The sequence below is a fragment of the Thunnus albacares genome, chromosome 12, assembly GCF_914725855.1.
Source record: "Thunnus albacares chromosome 12, fThuAlb1.1, whole genome shotgun sequence".
Classification (NCBI taxonomy): Eukaryota; Metazoa; Chordata; class Actinopteri; order Scombriformes; family Scombridae; genus Thunnus; species Thunnus albacares.
In genome coordinates, this window is record NC_058117.1 from 17,329,450 (window position 1) to 17,352,492 (window position 23,043).

General features: G+C 40.6%; 2 protein-coding genes and 2 pseudogenes across 2 annotated transcripts; 2 read left to right on the forward strand and 2 right to left on the reverse strand.

The window, feature by feature from the left end:
* Nucleotides 1–1,043: 1,043 nt before the first annotated feature.
* On the forward strand, nt 1,044–9,392 carry wrnip1 (WRN helicase interacting protein 1). The gene is made up of 7 exons (XM_044368187.1): nt 1,044–1,775; nt 3,442–3,636; nt 4,443–4,681; nt 6,588–6,805; nt 8,212–8,367; nt 8,484–8,563; nt 8,691–9,392. The coding sequence occupies exons 1-7, from the start codon at nt 1,152–1,154 to the stop codon at nt 8,970–8,972; spliced, it is 1,794 nt and encodes a 597-aa protein (XP_044224122.1). The 5' UTR covers nt 1,044–1,151; the 3' UTR covers nt 8,973–9,392.
* Nucleotides 9,393–9,440: 48 nt separating this feature from the next.
* Nucleotides 9,441–10,874, reverse strand: LOC122993395 (annotated as a pseudogene).
* Nucleotides 10,875–11,946: 1,072 nt separating this feature from the next.
* Nucleotides 11,947–19,327, forward strand: dhx30 (DEAH (Asp-Glu-Ala-His) box helicase 30). The gene is made up of 19 exons (XM_044368180.1): nt 11,947–12,157; nt 12,331–12,467; nt 12,577–12,687; nt 12,772–12,981; nt 13,082–13,231; nt 13,318–13,470; nt 14,084–14,554; nt 14,844–15,227; nt 15,343–15,421; nt 15,540–15,644; nt 15,739–15,914; nt 16,012–16,218; nt 16,316–16,397; nt 16,507–16,700; nt 16,815–16,974; nt 17,090–17,247; nt 17,429–17,529; nt 17,617–17,756; nt 18,335–19,327. Exons 1-19 carry the CDS (start codon nt 11,986–11,988, stop codon nt 18,592–18,594), a joined length of 3,450 nt encoding a protein of 1,149 aa, XP_044224115.1. The 5' UTR covers nt 11,947–11,985; the 3' UTR covers nt 18,595–19,327.
* Nucleotides 18,666–22,449, reverse strand: LOC122993396 (annotated as a pseudogene).
* Between the last annotated feature and the right edge of the window lie 594 nt (nt 22,450–23,043).

The following is a 23,043-nucleotide window of genomic DNA, read 5'->3' on the forward strand; positions in this document are numbered from 1 at the left end:
ATGAACTGACTTCAGCTTGGCCATTTTCCCTGAGGGAGACACTTGGCTGCCAGCCCTTTCCTTATGAGCACTCCCTCCGTCTTCTCACCCTGGTTGACCCGTCTGGTGGGTATCACTTGGCTCGGTCTTTTATCTGAGCAGAAGGAGAAAAAAAAAACTGCAGTAAAGGAAAATAACAGGATACAATCAGTTCAGATATTAGCTTTTCAATTATAATGTATCTATTGTTTTCTTTCTTTTAAATGATAAAAAATGTAACACCATGATATTGTACAATTGTGGCCTTTGTGGGACATGAAAGTCTTGCACTGTTTATGAAGTGTTATGTAGTCTGCCTAATGGATATTGAGCCATAGCCACATTTTCTACATTTATTTTTGAATTTTTGAAAATGAATTGTCATTTCATGATGTATAGTAAGTCTATGTATTGATCATTGAATGTCTTTGGTTATACATCCCTTTTTAATGTGACATTTTTCACTGAATTAATGTATATTAATGTGTAAGTACGTATCTGAATCCTTTATTTTGTTGTTCAATTAGACATCACTTGATAAATTGTTAAAATGCTTTGATCTATTTATTGTTTTGTTAATTTGTCCAGAGGTTTTCCTCTTGGTTTTTATTTATTAATAATTGACTTCTATATAATGATTTCCATCAACACTGTTGGTTTAGTGTCTTGATAGTGTTTACGTTCATGCTGCGTTCACGTGCCATAGCCTGTACAGGCTGTACAAGCTATTTTCCGTAGACACCCATTGAAGTTTTGAAAAAACGGTTTCAGTCAAATTTGATTTCCATAATATAATCCAGATTTACCAATCTAGCATTGTTCCAAGAAGAACCAAAATCCAGGTTTGAACGTCTTCATTTTTATGTAAAGATAACGTTTGTTGTATGTAAAATATACAAAAATCCTGAGTGTCGGACCGTCCCATCAGCACTTGAACGCACACTGACGAAGAAGAAATCAAAGTAACTTCACTAACTCTAAAACCTAATATAATCGTCGTATAAACGTTATATTAAACTAGTAAAAAAACTGAGCATAACGTTTAAGTAAAAACAATTTACCAACGGTTAACCTCAAAACCTCACATGTGTTTGGTCATGTGATTAAAGGTCAAATGTTTCGCGGGAAGCAACATGGCGAACGAGATGACAGCTACACCACCGGACTCGGTGCAATGCCCAGTTTGTTTTAAAGACTTTACGTCTTCCACAATTAACGGACACCTCGACGTATGTCTGCTGAACAGCGCTACGGACAGTTGCTCGTCTACAGCAACGGAGGAGAGCGGACCTCCCGTGAAGAAATCCCGCATCTGTGCGGAAGCTGAACCGCGCAGCCCCGGTGTCAACAAACCCGCAGCCAGCTCCTCTTCTACGGGAAGTCCGCCGTCAACTGCGGTATTCTCCATGTTTCAGGCCAACAAGAGTAAAGTGTCACTTCAAAGTGAACGAAATGTCTTATTTTCCGGTAAACAAACTGCTGTCAACAAGGGGATTAAACGCAGTTTGCTGAACGAGACGGAAGCAGCAGTCACAGAGCCTGTAAAGAACCAGCCGGCTGTAAAAGCAACACATGATTTATCCCCCCGGACGCTGCTGTCCATAGACAAGCCCCTTGCAGAGATGCTGAGACCAAACACACTGGAAGAATACTTTGGTCAAAGCAAAGTCGTAGGCCAGCAAACACTCCTGCGGTCACTTCTGGACTCCCAGGAAATACCCTCCCTCATCCTCTGGGGACCACCGGGATGCGGAAAGGTGTTGTAGTGACGTCATCACCACCCCCCTACCATTCATAATTCATTTTCCTACATTATCCTTTCATTATCTAATACATGTATTCAGCAATAGCACATTGCTAGCACTGAGCTTGAAGGTATTATTGTCTTCATGCTTCTTTATTGTTATTTTTGGTCGATTACGACTTGTTTGGTCTATTAAAGGCCAGAAAATAATGCAACATAGGAACAGAACAGCTGTAGAAATATACACATTTAGCATTGCAAGAATTGCAGGTGCACAATTATACATGGTAGGTTACAAACAAATTTCAAGATAAACATACAAACGAACAAAGCTCAACACTATTTCTCAGAGCCCAGGGGGACATCTTCAGATGGTTTATTTGGTCCTACCAACAGTCAAAACCCCCAAAATATTTAATTTACTGTGATATAAAATCCTCACATTTGAAAAGTCAGAACAAGCAAGACAAATTACTCACTAGTTTTCTGAATCAAAGCTAATGATTCAACTCTAATGCTTTTCTTTTCTTTAGCAATGACCTCCTGGTAGCACATCACTGATATTATTCTTATCCAAAGTAGCCATTACTGAAGCTTGAATATATGAATTCGGGCTACCGTCAGCCATCACAATTTACCACAGCCAAGGTGACATCAACACCAAAACAGAGGCAACTTAGATTTGAGAAGCTTTAAGTAGTGCACGATTGGCATTAATTGCTTGATGAAAAACTTTTTAATTAACAATTAATCAAAGAGATATTGTTGATCCATTTTCTTTCATTCAACCAATAAACTAATAATTTCAGCTCTAACTAGGTATTGTCATAAGCAGTACACAGTCTACAGTTTGTGCCAGTAGAAGTAGTGACTAATATCATGTAGACAGGAGGACTGGTTTGTCGATGAATATAATGTTAATTCATTGACTGGTTGATAGCACAACTTTGTTCAGCTTTGTTAAAGGGTTAATTCACCCATTACAAAGAAAACACCCACCTGCCCTAGTGGTTTCTGACCACACAGATTATTTTGTTTCCTGTGAGATTTTTACTATATTCCCAATACAATGGTGGTGAATAGATTTGTACTTGTGTTGCTCAAAGTGCCAAAAAAACTACTTTTCCATAATCAGTCAATCAGTTGAACTTGACAGAGAGAGATGAGAAAGGTGAAACTTAGACAGCATGTTGAAAGAATGAGTTATTAATCAAATAGCTTCCCAGTGTCTGCAGCTGCTCTGTTTGTCAGACCTTAATGCTCCATGTTAATGACTTCTTAGGTATGCCAAGCTACTAGCCTGGATGGTTGTTCAGCAGCTCATCATACTTAGACTTTGTCAACATGCTTTGCTAACACTTCACCTCTTTAACTCCCTCTGTCTTCAGGTTTCACAATTGAGTGGTTATTTTTGGAGCTGGTTATAAGGATTTACAGTGAAGACATGGTTTATGGGGCGTTCTCATCTAAAGTGTAAGGTGCATTATAAGACCTGGAACCTGGACACCTTGCATTAAGTAGAAGGTGTTATCACAGTTATTTTCGTAGGTGTATCTTACATGAGTGGGGTAAATTAGTTTTTTTTTCTAGGCCCATTTAGATTCCAGTAAGAACTGCAATTTATGAATGATGTATTTGTTTTAATCATGTGTTTTACGTTGTGTTTTGCTGTCTTTCAGACCACTCTCGCACACATAATCGCTAGTACCAGTAAAAAGAAGGGCACGGCTCGTTTTGTGACCCTGTCTGCCACCAGCACATCCACCAATGAAGTCCGAGAGGTGATCAAGCAGGCACAGAATGAGCTCCGGCTGTGCAAGAGGAAGACCATCCTGTTCATTGATGAAATTCACCGCTTCAACAAATCGCAACAGGTGGAGCATTGAACCAGAAAGATCTAATCAGAGTTTGTAATGTGAGCCGCAGCAGTTTAGACAATGTTTAAAATACCTGTTTGGGCTTAATGACAAAATTAGTGTTTAATAATACAGTTTGTAAAGCTAATGATTGTATTTATCTTCAATTTCTGTATCAAATAGGTTCAGTAAAACCACTGAAGATTACACAACTTCCATTTACTCTGATCATGTTTTAGGGTGTCCATTTGTTTGCCAAACTACAGTTAAAAGTTCTAATATTTTCTGCAGGAATAAATGTACAGTTATGAATAATATCTTACAACCTAACCTGTTTACAACGTGTCTTATAAGACCTATATTATGTGAGTCAGTAAAAGAAGAAATATTTCGCCTGTAAAAACAACGTGTGTACAGGTAATTAATTGCTTTAAATTTTAGCTCTTAAATCATCAGCAACTCTAACTGTCTCTCTTTTGAAACGTTGCTATTCACAAACCTTTAAACTGATCTTTGATGTGTTTGAATAGTTCTGCTAAACAATATAATGTATCAGTACTTTGTGTAGTCATTTGCTATGTGACAGCATATCCCTACATCATCTAGCAAGGAGGTTCACTCAGGATCCCTGTTTAACGAGCTGATAAGCATGAAAGGACACGGCAACGTAATACAAGCAAATTTAGCAAATCCACAAGCAGATCAAGTTGTACACTAACAGTCAAACAAATACTTACCCTTGATATCTTGTCACCTCAAAGATGGTCATTGATTTCACATCTCTCTCCTTTTCTCTCTCTCTCTCAATGTGTGTGTTTCTGTAGGACACTTTCCTTCCACACGTGGAGTGCGGGACAGTTACTCTGATTGGGGCGACCACAGAGAATCCTTCGTTCCAGGTGAACGCCGCACTGCTGAGCAGGTGTAGGGTGCTGGTTCTGGAGAAGCTGTCTGTGGAGGCAATGGGCTCGATCCTGGACAGGGCCGTGGCTGCGCTGGGGATCAGAGTACTGGAACGAGATCAAGCAAATCCCAAACATCAAGACCAAACAGATGGACACCAGTAAGTGCTCGTCCAGGGACCCTGCTCTGCTCTTGACTGGGTGTCACCCTATAAATCAAAATCCTTTGGCTGAGTAGAAGGCCTGCTCTCTTCTTCTGTTCCTGGCTTAGTGGGTTTAGTTAGATAATATATGGGAGGAGTGTACTAGTAGTTGGAGCCACAGCAATCCCCCTCAGCTCTGGTCGGGTCTGACATGTTGACAGAAAAGAATTTGCATGTAATGGAATGTGATGATGAGCTTCGGGGAGATATTATGATATTTGTGTTAAGTGTAGTGTTTTGGATGCTCTGAAATCTACGGACTGTAACACACAGTGAGATTAAAGGGTTGGAGCTTAAAACCAGAATGAAGATGGCTCACTTTTATCCAAAAAAATCACCATGGTAACCTACAGTGCGTAGCCAACCTGCTCTAGAGCAGGTTCAGTTCAGGGGATCGGATCAAAACCAGACTCGAACAATAAAGTTATGAGTAATAAGTAGAATCCCTTTGCTTTCCATCATTATTACTGACGTAAGAAACTTGTGTAGAAATATATATTTTTAGAGAGGAAATATGTTCTGCATATACAGATTTCCTTAAAGTATGGAACAATGTTGCTGCATCATTATGGCCCACTGGTGCATTATGATGCCATTTCCTAAATAAATGCAATAAATGTTAAGTGCAAATGCAAAAGTTCAAATACACATTTAGTTGTAGAGTACAATAACAATATGTTATCATATTAATAATAACAATATGTTATATTTCTGAAATTGATCATTATTCCCTGGAGTTCTGATGAGACGCCTGATTTGTCTCAGGTCTAATGTACCTTTTCTACACTCTGATAGCGACCATTATTTTTCAGCCATGCTAGTACTGAGGTTCTTGGGCTGGCCATGGGCCATGTCAGTTGGTCGGTTGGTCCACGACTTTGGTCCAGACTGAAATATCTGAAGTATTTGATGGATGGCCATGAAATTTTGTGCAAACATTAATTATATCCTTATTACTTCATTGATCCCTTGACTTTTCCTTTAAGGCCATTCTTGAGATTGACATTTGTGGTTTTGCGTGAAATGTCTCTACTACTATTTGATGGATTAGAATTAAATTTGGTACGGACATCCATGTTCCCCACAGGATGAACTGTTATCACTTTGGTAACCCCAGGTCATCAAGTCATCAGGTCAAAATCTTATTTGTCCAACATTTGGGTTTATGACCAAATGCCTGCAAAACTAATGACAGTCCCATCAACTGCACTTTGCATTTAATGCAAATTTTAGCAAATATTAGCATGATAACACTGACTCTAAACAAAGATAGTGAAAATAGTGAACTTTGTACTTATTAAACATCATCATGTTAGAATGCTGCGGGGGTTAGTATTCAGACTCACAGAGATGCCATTATGGCCGTAGACTCTTAGTCTTGTTTCTTTACTTAAAAAAATGATTGCTGGGCATTTATTAGAGCAGATGGAAGAAGTGTTGACATTAAGCATTAAAGCAGGCAGCATGGGCACAGATGATGATTCCTGTTAACACTTGTAGAAAATCTTCCATGGGTCAAATTTAGGTCACCATCTGAGGTGCTTGGACTTTTGAGAGGCTATAAACAGCACTCATAAGGGGGGTTGTCAGTAAGGACAGTTTGAGATTAGAATGATGAGAAGTCTTTGGAAAGAACATCTGATGTCTGATTTCCTCGGTTTATTTTTGTAATGAGCAGTCATTTGAGTTGGCATCCTTTGCATTCTTTCTCAGGTGTAGTATGGTAATGCTGCAGATGTATCAAATGAAAAAACATAGCTTTCACATTTATAATGAAACAAATGTCATAATTATTTTTATTCCTTATGTAAAAAGCACTTAAATAAAAAGTATTGACAAACGATATATTTTGTTCTTTTCCCAGGCCAAAGATTTACATTGAACAAAAAGCTCTGGACACTATAGCACACCTTTGTGACGGTGATGCAAGAGCAGGACTCAATGGTCTGCAGCTGGCTGTTCAGGCTCAGGTGAGCTTTGCCCGCCCATTAGGACAAGATGGTTCTTCTCAGGAAATACTGGTGAAGGAGGAGCACATTAAGGAGGGTCTTCAGAGGTCCCATATCCTCTATGATAGAGCTGGTAAGCCCTTTGTCGATGTTACTGTAGTTATTTACCAAAGTAAGCTACGTGAATCCCGATGTGAATGTATACTAATGCTATTAAATTGCTGCTAATGATGACTAAAACCGTGAGACATCAGAGGAGAAAAAGTTAAAATGTTCTTTCATCAAAATTTGGGTTCTTATTAGCTTGCTCTTATTTATTTCTTTTAACTATCAAAGCTCTATAGAAGTTACCTCCTGGAAAATTCAGCGACTACCTCATTGTGTACCAGCAAACACACATAAAAATTCCAGCTAAAAATACGTGATATGTTTTTTAATAGTCTTGGCCTTCTGCTCTTGCCATCAACTAAGACTGCCTTTCAGTCAATAAAGGATCTTACATCAGATTAACAGACATCTGTCTCATTTTGGAAAACTGACACAGCCTGTTTAAAAGGGATCCATGTAATAGTGGGGCTGAGCCAAAGGTGGTTTCAACAGAATCAAGAGGCTTGTTTAAGGATTATTTGTGGGGTGTGTGTGGGTGCGTCAGGCAGTACACCAACATTTACACATTGGGACTTATTTCACAACTACACATGTTTAGAAATCCTCTCAACAGCTTCAACATAACACCTGCCATCAAAATCTTCACTTGAAATAACTTCTAAATAACGTGGCGTAACAGCTTTATCATATTACTCCCCAGGAAGTACAGTAAGAGTGATCACTATCCTTTCAAGTGGCTTTCGTATGAAATAAATTACATAATATATGAAAACACTAAACAATGCATATAGAGATGTTCATATGTGAGCTTACATGTGCTTAAGAGTGTCAGGCATTTGTGTTTTTTTGTGTATTACATTTTTTGCGCTACACATGTTTTAGAGGTGTGTTTAAAAGAAAGCCCCAGAGCCCTTCATAAAACAAAAACTTGATCCTGCTCAAGATTGGTGTGCTGTACATTGACAAATAAGGAAGTACTGTAACTTGTTATACTATAACGTTACAACAACACCTCCCTTCCCTGCCCCTCTCCCCTGACCATCCATGGATAACTCCCACTCACTCGTTCATCCTATGTAAGACTTGGACAGTCCTCCACACTGTCCTGTTACATAACATTCAGCTGTCCCAAAAGATTGAGATTTACTGTTCCCTGCTTCACATGCTGATGAAACTTACCCTCAGCTTGACTAATGTACTTGATGGAGACGGTATTCTTCCATTCATTATGGCTTTATATAATCAGTATTAATGTATGTTTTGTTCCTTTTGTGTTTTGACAACATAATAATAATTTGTATATAATGTTCTCAAGATCATAGCGAAGGATCAGAAGTATGGAAATACTATATATACTGTATACTATAAAATGCTCAATATATTGAACAGTATACGTGTGTGTGTGTGTGTGTGTGTGTGTGTTACTTAAAGGTGAAGAGCATTACAACTGTATCTCAGCGTTGCATAAGTCTATGAGAGGCTCCCATGAGAATGCCTCTCTGTACTGGCTGGGCCGCATGCTGGAGGGCGGTGAGGACCCCCTCTATGTGGCTCGCAGACTGGTCCGCTTTGCCAGCGAGGATGTGGGTATGTGAGATGCAAATGCCTACAGAGAAATGAGAGAGAGAAGATTTTGAGCACAAATAAATGTGTTTCTTTTTTTCCAGTCTGACAGGATGCCTTGTGTCTCTTGTCCCTCTCAGGTATGGCAGATCCCTCTGCTCTTCCTCAGGCTGTGTCTGCCTTCCAGGCCTGTCACTTCATTGGGATGCCTGAATGTGAGGTAGGCTCACCTTAGCAATCAGTCTTGATCAATACATATCATACCTAATTGTCAGTCAGTCATACAGTCATCTTATCTTGCTGTCTTGTTTTTGTTATTCTTCTGCCGTTCATCCCCTGTTCAACAGGTGATCCTGGCTCAGTGTGTGGTGTATCTGGCACGAGCACCCAAGTCTGTGGATATTTACAAGGCCTACAATAATGTGAAGGCCTGTTTGAGGAACCACAAAGGGCCCCTGCCTCCTGTCCCTCTTCACCTTCGCAACGCTCCCACCAAGCTGATGAAGCAACTGGGCTACTCTAAAGGCTATAAATACAACCCAGCCTTCAGTGGCCCTGTAGAGCAGGATTACTTACCCGAGGAGCTGCAGGGAATCAACTTCTTCACCTGGACGCCCTCAGACCCATGAGGGTCTGTTGTAATGACTTACACAACATGATGTAATAGAGTAAAACCAAAGCTGCTGATCCAAATTCAAACTAATTTTACACTTTTGACGTGTTTTCATTCATCGTTAATTTTCAAAAGTAAAAGAAGAACTAACATCACATCCATTTACATTCAGTCCGTCACAGAGCCTCCAAGTTATGTTCAAATTAATCAACTATTTCAGTTTAGTCCATTGCTTTTGATTATGTTATAAAGATTATCAGTCTAAGGATAAGTCTTTAATCCATTCAAATAAATATGCAATGTCACCTCTTCCATTGCACTTGCATACTAGATATTTAAATGCAACATGCATGTTGGTTCATCTTTGTCTTGTCTTTGTAAAAAAAAGTTTCAAGCTGAGTCAAACTGATTAAAATGTTTGTTTCTTTGTTATGAATACTGATTATTTTTTATAATATTTTGATTAAATATACAAGACAAACAGTAATGTTGTCATTTTATTGAATAGTTACATCAAACTGGAAACATCTTCAGTTTTGGGCCATTGTCTGCAAAGAAATAAAACAACATTTAATTTATTAATTTTTACATTTAATTAAAAAAGAACATGTTGGCTTTATATAAAGTGATATATTTTAAGTGCTGCTTGCTCACTGGCCTCACCTCACTGATCCAGGGGATGAAAGAGGCCACACGGGTAAAGACTGTGGGTTTCCGAGGTGTATTACACCCATGTCCATCCACAAATCTGGTCACTCCCTGGACGTACCATCTGCAGTCTCTGCCCTTACAGTTCAGAGGACTTCCAGGGTCACCCTGGAAGATTACAGCAGATATTAAGGCATTGGATTACATTATCTCTTTACCTCACAAATATAATATAAAGTTAGGTGGTTGTTTCTCACATGGCACGCTGACTTGCTCTCTCCTCCTGCATAGATCATGGTTGTCTTTGCTGAACTGCCCCACCAGTCACTTTGACTACAGATACTGTGATCCACCACTGGAAGTAGAGCCTGCTGTACTGTAGCTGCCTTGGGCCCACCAGCTAAAGACATGACATATATTAATAGCAGTAATAAAGAGGTATTCAGATCCTAGTAACTAAAGCTGTCAAATAAATGCAGTGCAGTAAAAAGTACAATATTACCCTCTAAAATGTAGTGGACTAGAAGTATAAAGTTGCAGGAAATGGAAATACATAAGTAAAGTACAAGTACTTCAAAATTGTACTTAAGTACAGTACTTGAGTAAATGTACTTAGTTACTGTCCACCTGATTATTAGTAAGTACAGCTGGAAATTTGTATAATATTTGACGTATCTTTAAAGGTTATGATTTATACAAGGGTGCACTACACCCCATGTGAGCTGGGTTCTTGGCAGCAGGTCTTACAGTAGAGACGAACCCAGCCTGTCACATAGCAGGGCTGGTTGTGGCCAGAGTGTCACCGTGCTGTGGCAGGCAAGCCAGCTGAACCTTTTCACTGATAACAGCACTCTTCTCCAGCTTCAGCAGGGCAATGTCATTCCTACAGACTGCATTATAAAACACAAAAAATTAAACATTTAAATAATTACATTTTTTAAATTACTCTGAGCATTTAACTGTAGATTAACTTAAAATGTATTCATTTCAGCTGCTGTTCTATCACAGCTGCATTTTCAGAGGACATATTTTCTTAATAATCCACCCCACGTCTAGAGCATTTTGGGGGGTTATGTTGAGACAGGATGACAACTTACCCACATGACACACAGTTGTTATTCCACTTGGGATGGAGGAACATTTTTTCCACCATAATAGACTGTTCAGGACCCTCTTCCTTGTTCATGTCATGCTCAGCAAGAACCACCCTGTATGTGTGGAATCTGGATAGAAAAACAAAAATTTGTTTTAAAAATATCAGGAACCCCATATCATCTTATTTCAAGCTTTTTTGTTTATTAAAGAGAAACTATGTCACAAATACACTTTTCCTCATGTGTTGCAGTGTGCAGCAGTCAAGATCCAATTTGAAGCAATAAGTGTTCATCCACAAGTGGGGAAGACAGACTCCAGAGAAACCTGCCATGGCCAGCTGTATGGACGGGCGTCTTTCCCGTTCACCACACGGCTGGTGTCAGGCTGGTAGCTCGGTACACCGCACCCAGACACTAAAACATTATAAGGAACAGAATCAAGATACCAGTCAAATGTGAGATTGTTTCATATTTCAAGTGGTAACCACAGAGTATAATGTGTTTAAGGTAAACTCACCAGTTGTGACAAGCAGGAGACAGATGAGTGCCAGTTCCATCTTTTATTTGTCTTAAGGAGCTGGCTTATCATGCAGAGCTATTTAAGGGCACAAATCCAAACAACATGAGACATAGCCTGGGAGTTTTCCCTCCGTACTCAAGGTGGTGAGACCACTTTGTACCAACAAAGGGGTGAGATAACATCTGTAAATCAGACTGTGTATGTGCAGACTGAGACATCATTTCATCAATTTCATCCGCACATCAGGTCTTCCTTTTCTTAATTATGGGGTGAAAGGTGGTGACAATCCAAGGGACCCAACTCAGTTTCTTAAGGCCCTACCAAAATTTGAGATTATTTTAGTTAAACAGGGGTTGCAGTTCTTACACAGGGCACAAAATGTATTGTTATGAGCTTCAACACTTTGAGACAAGCTTGGCAGGAGGAACTGTGTATAATAACACTTTATATTAATAATCTAAAGAGGATATTTCAAGTCAATGTGCAATTTGAGAGGGAAGTCAATTTGTTGATTAAGGACTTAGCAAATGAGGCAATTATTAGGCAACTATTTATAGGATCTCTGGATCTATACTAAACACCATAATTTACATTTTGGCGTTTGGTATGTTTTCAGTGGTAAATTGAGGACTAATGAAGGAGGAACAACTTAATCTCTTATCCTTTGTATACTTGTAATGTGAACTTCCGGCCACAGGGGTCGCTGTAAGCATTGTTGTCTACCTTTCTTCTACTTCCGCAGAAGAAGAAGAAAATGTAGTTTAAAGATGGCGCTACCCGGTGTTTTACTCGTGCGGCTGAGAGCCCTGTGCAATGTCGCCAAATGTGTTCACGCAAGAGGCAAAACACCGTCCAACTGGGGCAGAGAAATGCGGTGGTATCGGACAAATCGCAAGAGCTTTCAAGAACACGACCCGTCGTATTTCCAGGCGAAACGAGGTGAGTGAAAACGGCAGTTAGCTAACGAGCAGCAGCGGTAAACCCCTCAAGGACGTCACCGTGTGAAAACATGTCACTCATGTTTGTATTTCGACCTGTTTCTCCATTTACATGAGGATCAATGGTGGCATTAAACTACTGTTAACCTTGCTGTGTCTTTCTTTACTGAATAGATAACGTTAGCCCAGGCCTCCTGAAGGAGTTTCCAGATCCCAAAAACCTCTTGAATAGCACCATCTCTCGCTCACTGGGAGTCGGCGATGTGTCCCAGCTCATCCAGTACAACTGTACGGAGCATGCAGGCATCAAGGTCAGAACAAAACGTCACTACTGAAACAGTGTTTTGTGACATGTCATGTCATCGAGAGCTACTGTCTTTCATAGCTGCTGTAAGCTCTGTAACTTTTGTGTTTCTGCAGAAAGCCACTGTCACTGTGCTCAGGCCCTACAAGATAGAGGAGGAAGGTTATGCCTCCAGGAAGAGTGATGCAGAACGATTTGCTGCAGCTGCTGCTTGTCAAAAGCTGAAAGTAAGTTTTAAAAAAAGGGGGTGGAGGACACATTTCCATTTTGTCCTACTCCTCTGTTATAATTTGCTCTGTCTTTGTGCATAGGAAATGGGTGTGATTGGTCCAGACAATAAGCTCCCCAGAAGGGGGACTGGCCGGGGGAGACATTCAGCACTTATTGATATTGAAGAGGATTCCTGGCTCCCTCCCGTAGAAGACACCTCAAACATCTCTGAAGCGCTTTCTCTGTTTCCTCATCCTAAATCTCTCCTGACCAGGGTCATCCAGGTGGCCACATCATCCAACAGAATCAGGGTATGTATCACTTTTTTTGCACAATGAAAGCTAAGCACTCTCTGCTCATCATGTATTTTAAACTTGTCACTTTGTGTGCCGTCATAATCTTTCATTACAGGAACTAATGCAGTTCAGAACAACAGGAGGGAAGGTAAAGAGGAGCAGGCTGACCCTGCACTGGCCAGAGGAGATGACATTCACGGCTACAGCAAGCAACCGAGTGACAGCAGAGAAGAGAGCTGCAGCTCTCGCCTGCATGAAACTGAAAGTGAGGACAACTTTGGAGACCTACTATGATCTTAAATAGTTATTGTTTTAGCTGTGTTAAAATGAATATCATGTCACCTGGCTCAGGAGCTGGAGCTGCTGGATAAGGACAACAACCCGCTGACTCATGCTAAGTACCACCGTGAGTTGGTGAAGGAGGCAGGAGAGCGGGAGAGACGCCCCCTTCCGCTGGAAATCCCAGAATACCTGCAGGAACATATGAAAGAATACTTGTCACAGGTCAGTTCTGACATATAATATTTAGAGCTTTTTTGCTATGTTTGTATGTATGCACACTATATAGCCATATACTTTTGGTCTAGGACTGTTTTTCATGGCTTTGGCTGGGATCCTTTGTTCCAGTTAAGGAAAATCTTAATGCTACATCATACAATGATATTTTAGACAATAGTGTGCTTCTAACTTTGTGGCAATAGTTTGGGGAAAGACCTTTTTGTTTCAACATGACAATGCCCCCATACACAAAGTCAGACCCATAAAGAAATGGTTTTCAGAGATTGATGTGGAAGAACTTGAGCTTTCCAACCCCTTCTAACATCGTTGGGATGAATTGGAACACCAACAGTGAGCCAGACCTTATCGCTCGTCATCGACGTCCGACCTCTCGAATGCTCTTGTGGCTGAATGGGAGCAAATCCCTGCAGCCAGTTTCCAAAATCTTGTGGGAGAACTTCCCAGAACAGTGCAGGCTGTTTATAGCAGCATATTAATGCCCTTGATTTTGTAATGAGAGTTTTAGCAATCACAAAAGAGTGTGATGCTCAGGTGTCCACATAGTTTTAGACAAGTAATGATGTATTAATGTTAAAACCAATGTATTATCTTTTAACAGTACCCAGTAGCAACAGAAGTGCAGAAAATTTGGGAGGAAGAAGAGGAGAGAGGACAGCAGGCAGTAAACCAGGAGGATGAGGAGGAAGAGGAGGATTTGGTGACAGACGCCATCACAGGCAGGCCGTACAGGCCTTTGTCTAAACAGCAGGCCCAGCAGCTCAACACCCACCTACAGGAAGAATGGCACAGCGCAAACTCGGGGCTGAGTGTGGAGCTCCCAGTCGATGCCCACCGCCAGCGCGTGGTCTCTGCAGTCCAGTCCTCCAGGGTGGTTGTGATCGCAGGTGAAACGGGATGCGGCAAAACTACACGGATTCCACGTTTCCTGCTGGAGGAATGTGTGAGAGGTGGCAAGGGAGCAGAGTGCAACATCCTGGTGACCCAGCCTCGTCGGATCAGCGCCGTGTCAGTGGCTCATCGTGTTGCTCATGAGATGGGACCAGCTCTGAAACACTCTGTTGGATATCAGGTAGATACAGGTTTATTATTTTAATGGGTAATATTATATCATGACAGTTGTTATTGCACTAACACTTACTGATTGGTAATGCGGCGATAGGGCAAGCACTCAGTAATTTTCTTCTTGCACGTCGTTTTTATTTATCAGATCAGTTGATTTTAATGTGAATTCAGTGGACTTTTGCTCCTGGCAAGAGAGACGTAGTGCTCATCCCTTCTTGTTATGCTAGTGGATTATAGTTGTTCACATTAGCGGAAAAATCTGTTAAACTGTTTGTCCAATCCTTCTCTGTATGTAGGTCAGACTTGAGAGCCGACCACCAGAGCGGAGCGGAGGAGCCATGCTCTTCCTCACAGTGGGCGTCTTGCTGAGGAAGCTGCAGTCAAACCCCCTCCTGAAGGGGATCAGCCACGTGGTGGTGGATGAGGTCCACGAGAGAGATATAAACACAGACCTGCTGCTGGCTCTGCTGCGCTCCAGCTTAAAGGAGAATCCTGAGCTACGAGTGGTGCTTATGAGCGCTACAGGAGACAACCAACGGCTGGCTCAATACTTTGGAGGCTGCCCAATCGTGAAGGTGCCTGGATTCATGCACCCGGTACGAGACAGATACCTGGAGGATGTGCTGAGGGAGATGGGACGCTCACTGACGGTCCATGACGGGAGGAAGTCAAACGGGCAGGTGAGACTCAGTTTTAATTTATTGCATTCATATATTCTGTGCATGTCTTTTTGTTTTGTGTTTTAACAACTTAAGTCCTGTGTGTCTCATGAGTTCATATCTTATCTTGTTTAAGGAGGGAAGAGATGAGATTACACCAGATGTAGATTTAGTAGCTGATGTAATCCAGCACATTGACAAACATGGAGAGCCAGGTAACAAATACGCTACCTCCTCACTCGCCTTTGCTATTTGAATGATGCCTTTATAGCATTATTTAAGATCATAGCCATAATCATATCTATCCAACGTCTTTCCCTTCACATACTTCAGGTGCAGTGTTGTGTTTCCTCCCTGGATGGCAGGACATCAAGGCAGTTCAAGAGAAACTTGAGGGGAGGCCCCACTTTTCCTCAGGCTCGCAGATGATCCTGCCACGTAAGAGCACAGACGAAGACCTTTTGTCTTTTCTAAACAAGGAGTATTTCTCCCCACAGATAGAATTCATTCGTATTTCTTTTTTTTCTTTTAGTGCACTCTAGTTTATCAGTGGCAGATCAGCAGGTGGTATTCCAGCGCCCCCAAGCGGGCCAGAGGAAAATTGTCCTCACGACCAACATTGCTGAGACCTCCATCACCATTGACGACATTGTACATGTGGTGGATGCAGGAACTCACAAAGAGCAGAATTACGACCCACGAACTAAGGTTTGTGTCAAAGTATTTCAGATCATCAAGTGCTAAATCGTGTAAAATGACAACAAACTTGTAATGATCCAGCTTGTTTCATTGGGTTTTTTTTCAGGTCTCCTGTCTGGACACAGTTTGGATATCTCGATCCAACGTCACTCAAAGAAAAGGGAGAGCAGGGCGGTGTCAACCAGGACAGTCCTACCACCTGTTCCCACGGAAACAACTGGAATCCATGAGTCCCTTCCCCATTCCTGAGATCCTGCGCACCCCCCTGGAGAGTTTAGTAGTTCAGGCCAAAATCCACAGTCCTAACTGCAAGGTACTGAAAGAGAACAATGGCTTGTTTATTTATTTTTTTTAAAATCTGTCTGCCATACTGAGTAATAGCCTTTGTCATTTTTTTTGTGTCTTTGGAGGCTGTAGACTTCTTATCCCAAGTGTTGGACAGTCCAGAGTTAGAAGCTGTGAGAGATGCCGTCCGAAATCTACAAGATATCGGTGAGTGATTGTGTTCTTTTAGACATCATCTGTGTCTAACTTTACATGTTCATCTATTTCTATGTAGGATTAAATTAACATTAATGTTGTCAATGTTTACTTTTGGCAGGTGTTCTGGACAAGACAGAAGCCCTGACGCCTTTAGGCGAGCGCGTCGCCTGCATGTCATGTGACCCTCGGCTGGGCAAAGTGTTGGTCTTGAGTGCCATGTTCAGATGTATTCTGCCCATGCTGTCTGTAGCTGCCTGTCTCACCAGAGACCCCTTCTACAACAGCCTGCAGAACAGATCACTAGTCAACAAGGTGAGATGTTTTTCCACCCACCTTTAACTGATCCATGTAGTTCTTAAAATTATGTTACTTCTTAAATATAATATACTAATTGTTGTTCAATCATCTGTGTTCTGTTCATTTCAGGCTAAAGAGAGTCTGAGCGGCTCCAGCTACAGTGACTATTTGGTGTTCAGTAGAGCTGTATTGGGCTGGAGGCGAGTTCAGCAAGAGGGGGACAGAGAGGACAGAGACGAATATCTGGACAAATACACTCTGTCCAGGAACAGCCTTCGATTTGTCAATGGTCCGTTTAAAGCACATACGCTCGTTTAGGTTAAAAGCACATCTTCTAACCTTTTTACTTGTTATCTTGCTTCACAAAATGATTTCTTTCTCTTGTTCCGTCATCAATACTGCAGGTCTCATCTCTCAGTTCAGCGAGAACCTGCATGAAGCCGAGCTGGTTTCCCGTGCCAACGAGTGCCAGCGTCACACTTCTCTCTACAACGAGCACAGCAACCAGGATGAACTGCTTAAAGCTTTGCTGCTGGCTGGACTCTTTCCCAACCTCATCCAGGTACATGGCAACGTCTCAGAATAATGATACTGCTTTGTGCAGTCTACTTCCTGCAGTGCTTCATTAAAGGTTGAAGCCAGATTTGTGAAATCTGCACTAGTTTATCTTTGTCTGTATTGTTCTCTCTATGAATGGTGAGAATACATTCCACTTTAACATGGATGGTAAAACTTTCTTTCAGGTGAAAAAAGGTGTTGTACTCAAAGGGCGCTTTCGTCCCAAGAGTCTGTCTTTCCGGACACTCAGTGGACCAGTCCTGCTTCACCGCTCCTCAGTTAACAGGTCTGAGCATGCTCCAAAGTGAAATTACATCAGGTGCCGACTTACACAGTGTGTATGTAAACTTAACTTCTTCCTTTTGTGCTGTAGAGGAAAGGAAGAGCTCCCTAGTCGCTGGTTGACCTTCTTTAGCGCTGTTAAGTCAAACGGGAGTGTTTTCATCAGAGACTCCTCTGCAGTCCATCCACTCGCCCTGCTGCTGCTCACAGACTGTGACATCACAGAAACAGGTAAGACATTTACTGCTCTTGTGGAGGAAAAGCCAAATAACCAATTGGTGTCGGTAATTGTGCACCCAGCCCTTAGCCTGATAATCAGACTGAATTTTGTTACACTTATTCATTTTCATTTTCCTTGACACAAAAGTTACAGTTTTTGGAGCAGTTTTTCACATCCATCAAAAGAATATTCTGACTCTTGCCATTTTTCTGGCTCTGGCAAATACAAATGAAATCCCCCTTTTTAATCTGATATACAGTTTTCCAATGGGCTTGGTTGTTTATTCAACAAGGAGTCACAGGGCTGTACAACTAAATGGCACATATTTGAAGTACTATCAGGACTGTGCATTTAAATAAAAACATTTAGGACAAACCAATGACTACATTATCTAAATGTGTCTAGAGATAAATGCTTTGTGATGCACCGATGCCGAGCCCAAGAAAGATTTCCTTAATGGGACAATAAAATATATCTTATTTAAAATATTATAGTTATGCTCCTTCCAAGCAGCTACGAATAAAGTCACCCTCTTACAACTGTATTTCCTGTCTTTATAAATAACTCTCGCCTTTCTCTTCTATCCCAGTGAATGGAGACAAAGTGGAAGTATCATTTCCTGGACGCTCTCTGATGCGCTGTGAGATGTCAGTTGAAACCTGGGAGCTGCTGTGGGAGATACGCACTTCCATTCAGACCATGATGTACCGCAACCTCAACAATCCCGACAACGCAATCACCAACTCGTCTCAAGATGGCAAGCTGCTCTCCGTACTTGTAGAACTGCTCAATAATACAGACTCAAACCCTTGTGCTCAGAATCACAACAGTGACAGTGAAGTGGACTGATGGCGACATCACATCTATGTTGAATCTGCTGGCTGGTACACAGGACCCAAAGAAGATGATCGTATCATTTGAATGTTTTTTTTGTTTGTTTTTTTTAAGATATGTTGTGTACCTCTGTCAGTACTTAATGCGCTGAACTAATCAGGACTCTTGAAAAGCAGAAATCCAAACTGGACTATTGCCTCCTGTTATTTTTGAGGTCAGTAATGGACTCTGCGGTGAGAGGAAATCCATTTGTTTGGATTATAGACTGTGGCTTATAATTTATGATTATTTGCTTTCTGAAAAGCAGAAGTTTGAATTTTACTCTAACGAGTATAAAGAAGGTGACTGGCCAAAGGTCATTTAAACGCACTACATGCAGTAAATGTCAAATGTTTATTATAATAAATATTCATATACAGAAGATAATTTTATTTTATTGTCTGCACTGAATTAACACACAGTGTTGGACAGGATTTGCAGACGAAAATTGTTTTTCCAATTGCTCTGTTTAAGAAAAATCCTTCATAAACTGTGAAAGCTGGACAGGTGTCTCAGTAATTCCTCTATGGTGTCCACAGCGGTCATAGTGCAAAACCTGTAGAAAGAAAGAAGCATTAAAGAGCAGAGGTGTGCTGTTACATTTAATGTCTTTTTGAAGTATGCAACCATGTATTTGACCACTTATCCTCACCATAGCATGATTTATAAATTAGAGAACATGCTCATTAAATACAGACATTATACCTGATGTGGTGGGTGCCCTCCTTTCTTCCATTGTCATAACCAGGACTGACTAACACCCCAGCATTCTCATACAGTAGAATGTATCAGGTTGCATTCCTACCTCCTAAAAATAAGCAGCAACATAACAAGGTATGTAATATTTTATGACACACATGATACACCAGATATAGATTGTTTTTTAATGATTTGTTGTTCTGGCTTAGCAGTGTATATTTGATTCTGTGAGATAGTATTGTGACCATGGCTTTACCTCACTTCAGTAGTAAATGTGAAACAAAATATCATGACTGATTTGAATTGTATGTCACCTCATTATATAGTGGGTATGAGGGATCTCCTAGTTGCGGAGGGTTCATCAGATCCAAGGTGATCTGACCAGTCACGGGTGAACAAGTGTCTGTCCAGAACAGATTGTTGACATATTTCAGAACATCTGAGATTTACCAACTCCACATATCCACCACTGCGGGGAAAGACAAATACAAACAACCTTAACATTGACACAAGAAGGTCACCACAAAGCCCAATGAGTTGTTCTGGAGCTTTCAAGTGTATCACACAATCTTCTTCAGCAGATGACGTTGGCCCAGTTGTATATTGGAATAGTAGATGCTTAAATTTCCATTTTTCAGAGCACTTTAAGAACTTCTTGTCGACATTGTTTTGACCTTTTTTTTTTTTTTTTGCTGTTTTCTACTGTTTTCAAGGTCAAAAATAAACTTTCAATCTCAAGTCTGTTTTGATTTTTCTTTGTTGCATTTTCAGACCTTATGACACTTTTGTAAGGATGAGCTAGCACAGACAAAGCAGTCGAGGCACTCTAGCAGTGAAAACTTACTCTCCCATGAAGCCTTTGGATGCTGAGTGAAAGGATGTCAGCTCCAGTGTATCCAAAAGAGGAGGCCCCATCTCAGCCAGGACCCTCTTGTAAGAGACAAACACACTCTTCGCCCCATAAACACGAAGAGTTTGTCCTGATAGACATGTGGAAGGGAACAAAAAATCTGTGTGTTGATTTACACATCTTTTAATGTTCATGAATTTCTCTGGTGAATTTCTTGTATAGATAACACTTTAAAGAACATTCACCTCATTAGCCAGAAGGAAGAGTTTCTTCTCTGAAGCAAACTGGATCACCTCTTGCATCAATTTTCTGCTCTGAACATGACCTATAAACCACATAGCATGAAAATAACCACAACACGCAGATGTTTTAAAACAAGAAAATACTTAACTTTTACTTTTACTACCTGTGGCGTTTCCTGAGTGACATACAAAGCAACAAGATTACAGACTCCCTTTGCAGTACCCAGCGCTCAATGTAGTTCGTCTATCTGCAGCTCCCAGTCCTCGTTGAGGTAGTGAGGAACGATAACTGCTCCCTGCCTCATTATGGACAAAGTTGTAGCACAGTGGCACGGCACTGGAGTTAACACCCCGGTTCTGGGTGAATCCTCACTGTTCACCAAGACCTTGAGAATGTTCTAGTAAGAAAAAAAAAAAAGATCACTTATGTACTCCTAGGTAGTCATGCAGATTCATGCAGTTCTGCTTTCATTTGTCCCTTTTACTGTGTATGTGAATGGAATTTCATTTCTGATGGTTCAAAACACTGGAAATTTATAATAAAAAAGTCTACAGCAACCTCTCTTTCCAGAAACAGTGTCCCAGTTACTCCGGATAATCAAAAGGAGCACAGTTGTCAACAGATTTTTGGGGGGGTTTTTTTGTGTAGAAAGAAGTTCTAATATGAAGTGAGATTTGTGGATTATCCAGAGGACCTGACATTGTTTCTGAGAAGTTCTTGTTGGTTGTTATAAGTGTTATTTTTTTATCCCATGAGCACCTGAAACAAGCATTGTATTGGGGTGGCGGCAGAAGTCTTAGAGCAATAGATCTCATATATCTCAAAACTTGGGCCAATGAAATCAAAACATCTGAACACCATTAAAGGTAAGTCAGAAAATGTGTTTTTGTTACTTGGGTGAACTGGCTCTTTTTTTCTTTTTTTTTTTTTCTTTTTTATATTGAGACACCACACACAGCCCTTACCTACACTCTCTCCAGCACATACCCCAAGCAGCTTCTGAGCCCTCTGTCTGACATCCACTGGCAGTTTGTTGCTGGTCATAAGCTGCGGGTAAAAACATGCTGCAAGAACCTGTCAGTTATGTAGACAGAGAGGAGATTAAGATTAAGATATGTGGTCAAAAGAAAATACACGATCTTTCCTTTGCAGTATATTGTCTTTGAAGGTCACAGATTACCTGTCTGACAAAAGACAGAGGATTCACACCTGCCCTGTGCGGGTCACCCCAAAACACATCTAACACATCTTTATATGACTTTCTCAACCCCTGTGGACAGGTGAATTCAAAGCAGAGGTTCCAAGTATCACACAAAAGCTGGAAAACTGACTCTAATATTAATTTAGCAGAATTATATCAGCCTATTACCTGTCTGAGCTCTCCCTTGATCTGGTTTGCTTGTCTCATCAGGACTGCCAACTCCAGCTGTTTCATGTTCTTCACATCTGGACTGATCTCCTGCAGGATAGACATGTCTGTAATTCCTCCTCACTGTCTGATCAGAGCAGCTACTGTGATGAGCTGAGCTGAGTCTCACTGCCCAGCTTTTTGCAAGTTCAATTATTAGCATATAGATAGGATTTCTAGTTAAATATACACATGGAAGAAATGTGATGATATGTGCCTTATTAACAGACAATATAGGAGCAACCTGCTGATGGCAGTGTGCTATTTTATTTTATCCCTTTACTCATTTTCTAACACTTTTGTTTTACTTTCTGTATAAAAATGAACAACCTCATTTGATATTAACTTGTAGTCCTGACTGTGCTTGATACCTGGCTGAAATTACATGCATCCTTCTCTCAGACCTTAACCACTAATGTATCAGTCTGCCTGGTTTACATTAGAGGTTATAACCATCAAAATTATGTCACAGATTTGATCTGTATACTATATTAATGTATATATTTGAAAAGAGACAAAGATATTAAGTACACATAGGGGACACAAATCGAATTAATTTGGTGTTATTGTTGAGTTGGCTTAAACCAGATCTTGTCATTTTAATATTCCCTCATCAACGCATTGCTCTCATATTGCAGCAAAAAGGGTTAACAATTACAGTTCATACAGACTGCTGCTGCCAAAATGTTAACTGGCAAAGAGAACAGCTCACATTATTCCTGATCTACCTGTTCTACACTGGATCCTATACATTTAGGATATATTTAAAGATCCTATTGCTTGTCTGTGAATGTATTTGTGGACTTAGATGACAACATAGTTGATATGTTGCAGAAATATCTTTATGTCAATGTGCCACAAACTAAAAGACCTACAGTGCAGTACAGCACTGTAGTTTTTTGTAAGTACAAGGGGATTATCTTTTATCCCTTAACATAGATTTATATTTAATCTGAGGCTTTCTTTGTGAGATTTACTGTAAAAATGTGTTTTGCGTGTGCCATGCAGGTTGTCATATGCAGCAATCCCACTACACTACACTAGTGTTATATTATTTGAGATATAAAAGTGAAACAGAAGTCACCCACCAGCCTCTCATCTCAGTTCTTGAAATTTTGTGTAACCCCTGTTTTACAATATAAATGATGCTGTTTTGCACCTATATCTGTGGAAGGTGTTTAATATATTTCTTTTATTGCTGAATGTTTGCTTTTGTGCTGTTTTA

Coding starts and splice junctions, on each gene's coding strand:
- wrnip1 (XM_044368187.1), top strand. CDS start 1,152: ATGGCGAACGAGATGACAGCTACACCACCGGACTCGGTGCAATGCCCA. Junction 3,637..4,442: donor GCTTCAACAAATCGCAACAG/GTGGAGCATTGA, acceptor GTGTTTCTGTAG/GACACTTTCCTTCCACACGT. Junction 8,564..8,690: donor TTGGGATGCCTGAATGTGAG/GTAGGCTCACCT, acceptor CCTGTTCAACAG/GTGATCCTGGCTCAGTGTGT.
- dhx30 (XM_044368180.1), top strand. CDS start 11,986: ATGGCGCTACCCGGTGTTTTACTCGTGCGGCTGAGAGCCCTGTGCAAT. Junction 12,468..12,576: donor CGGAGCATGCAGGCATCAAG/GTCAGAACAAAA, acceptor GTGTTTCTGCAG/AAAGCCACTGTCACTGTGCT. Junction 16,219..16,315: donor TCCACAGTCCTAACTGCAAG/GTACTGAAAGAG, acceptor GTGTCTTTGGAG/GCTGTAGACTTCTTATCCCA.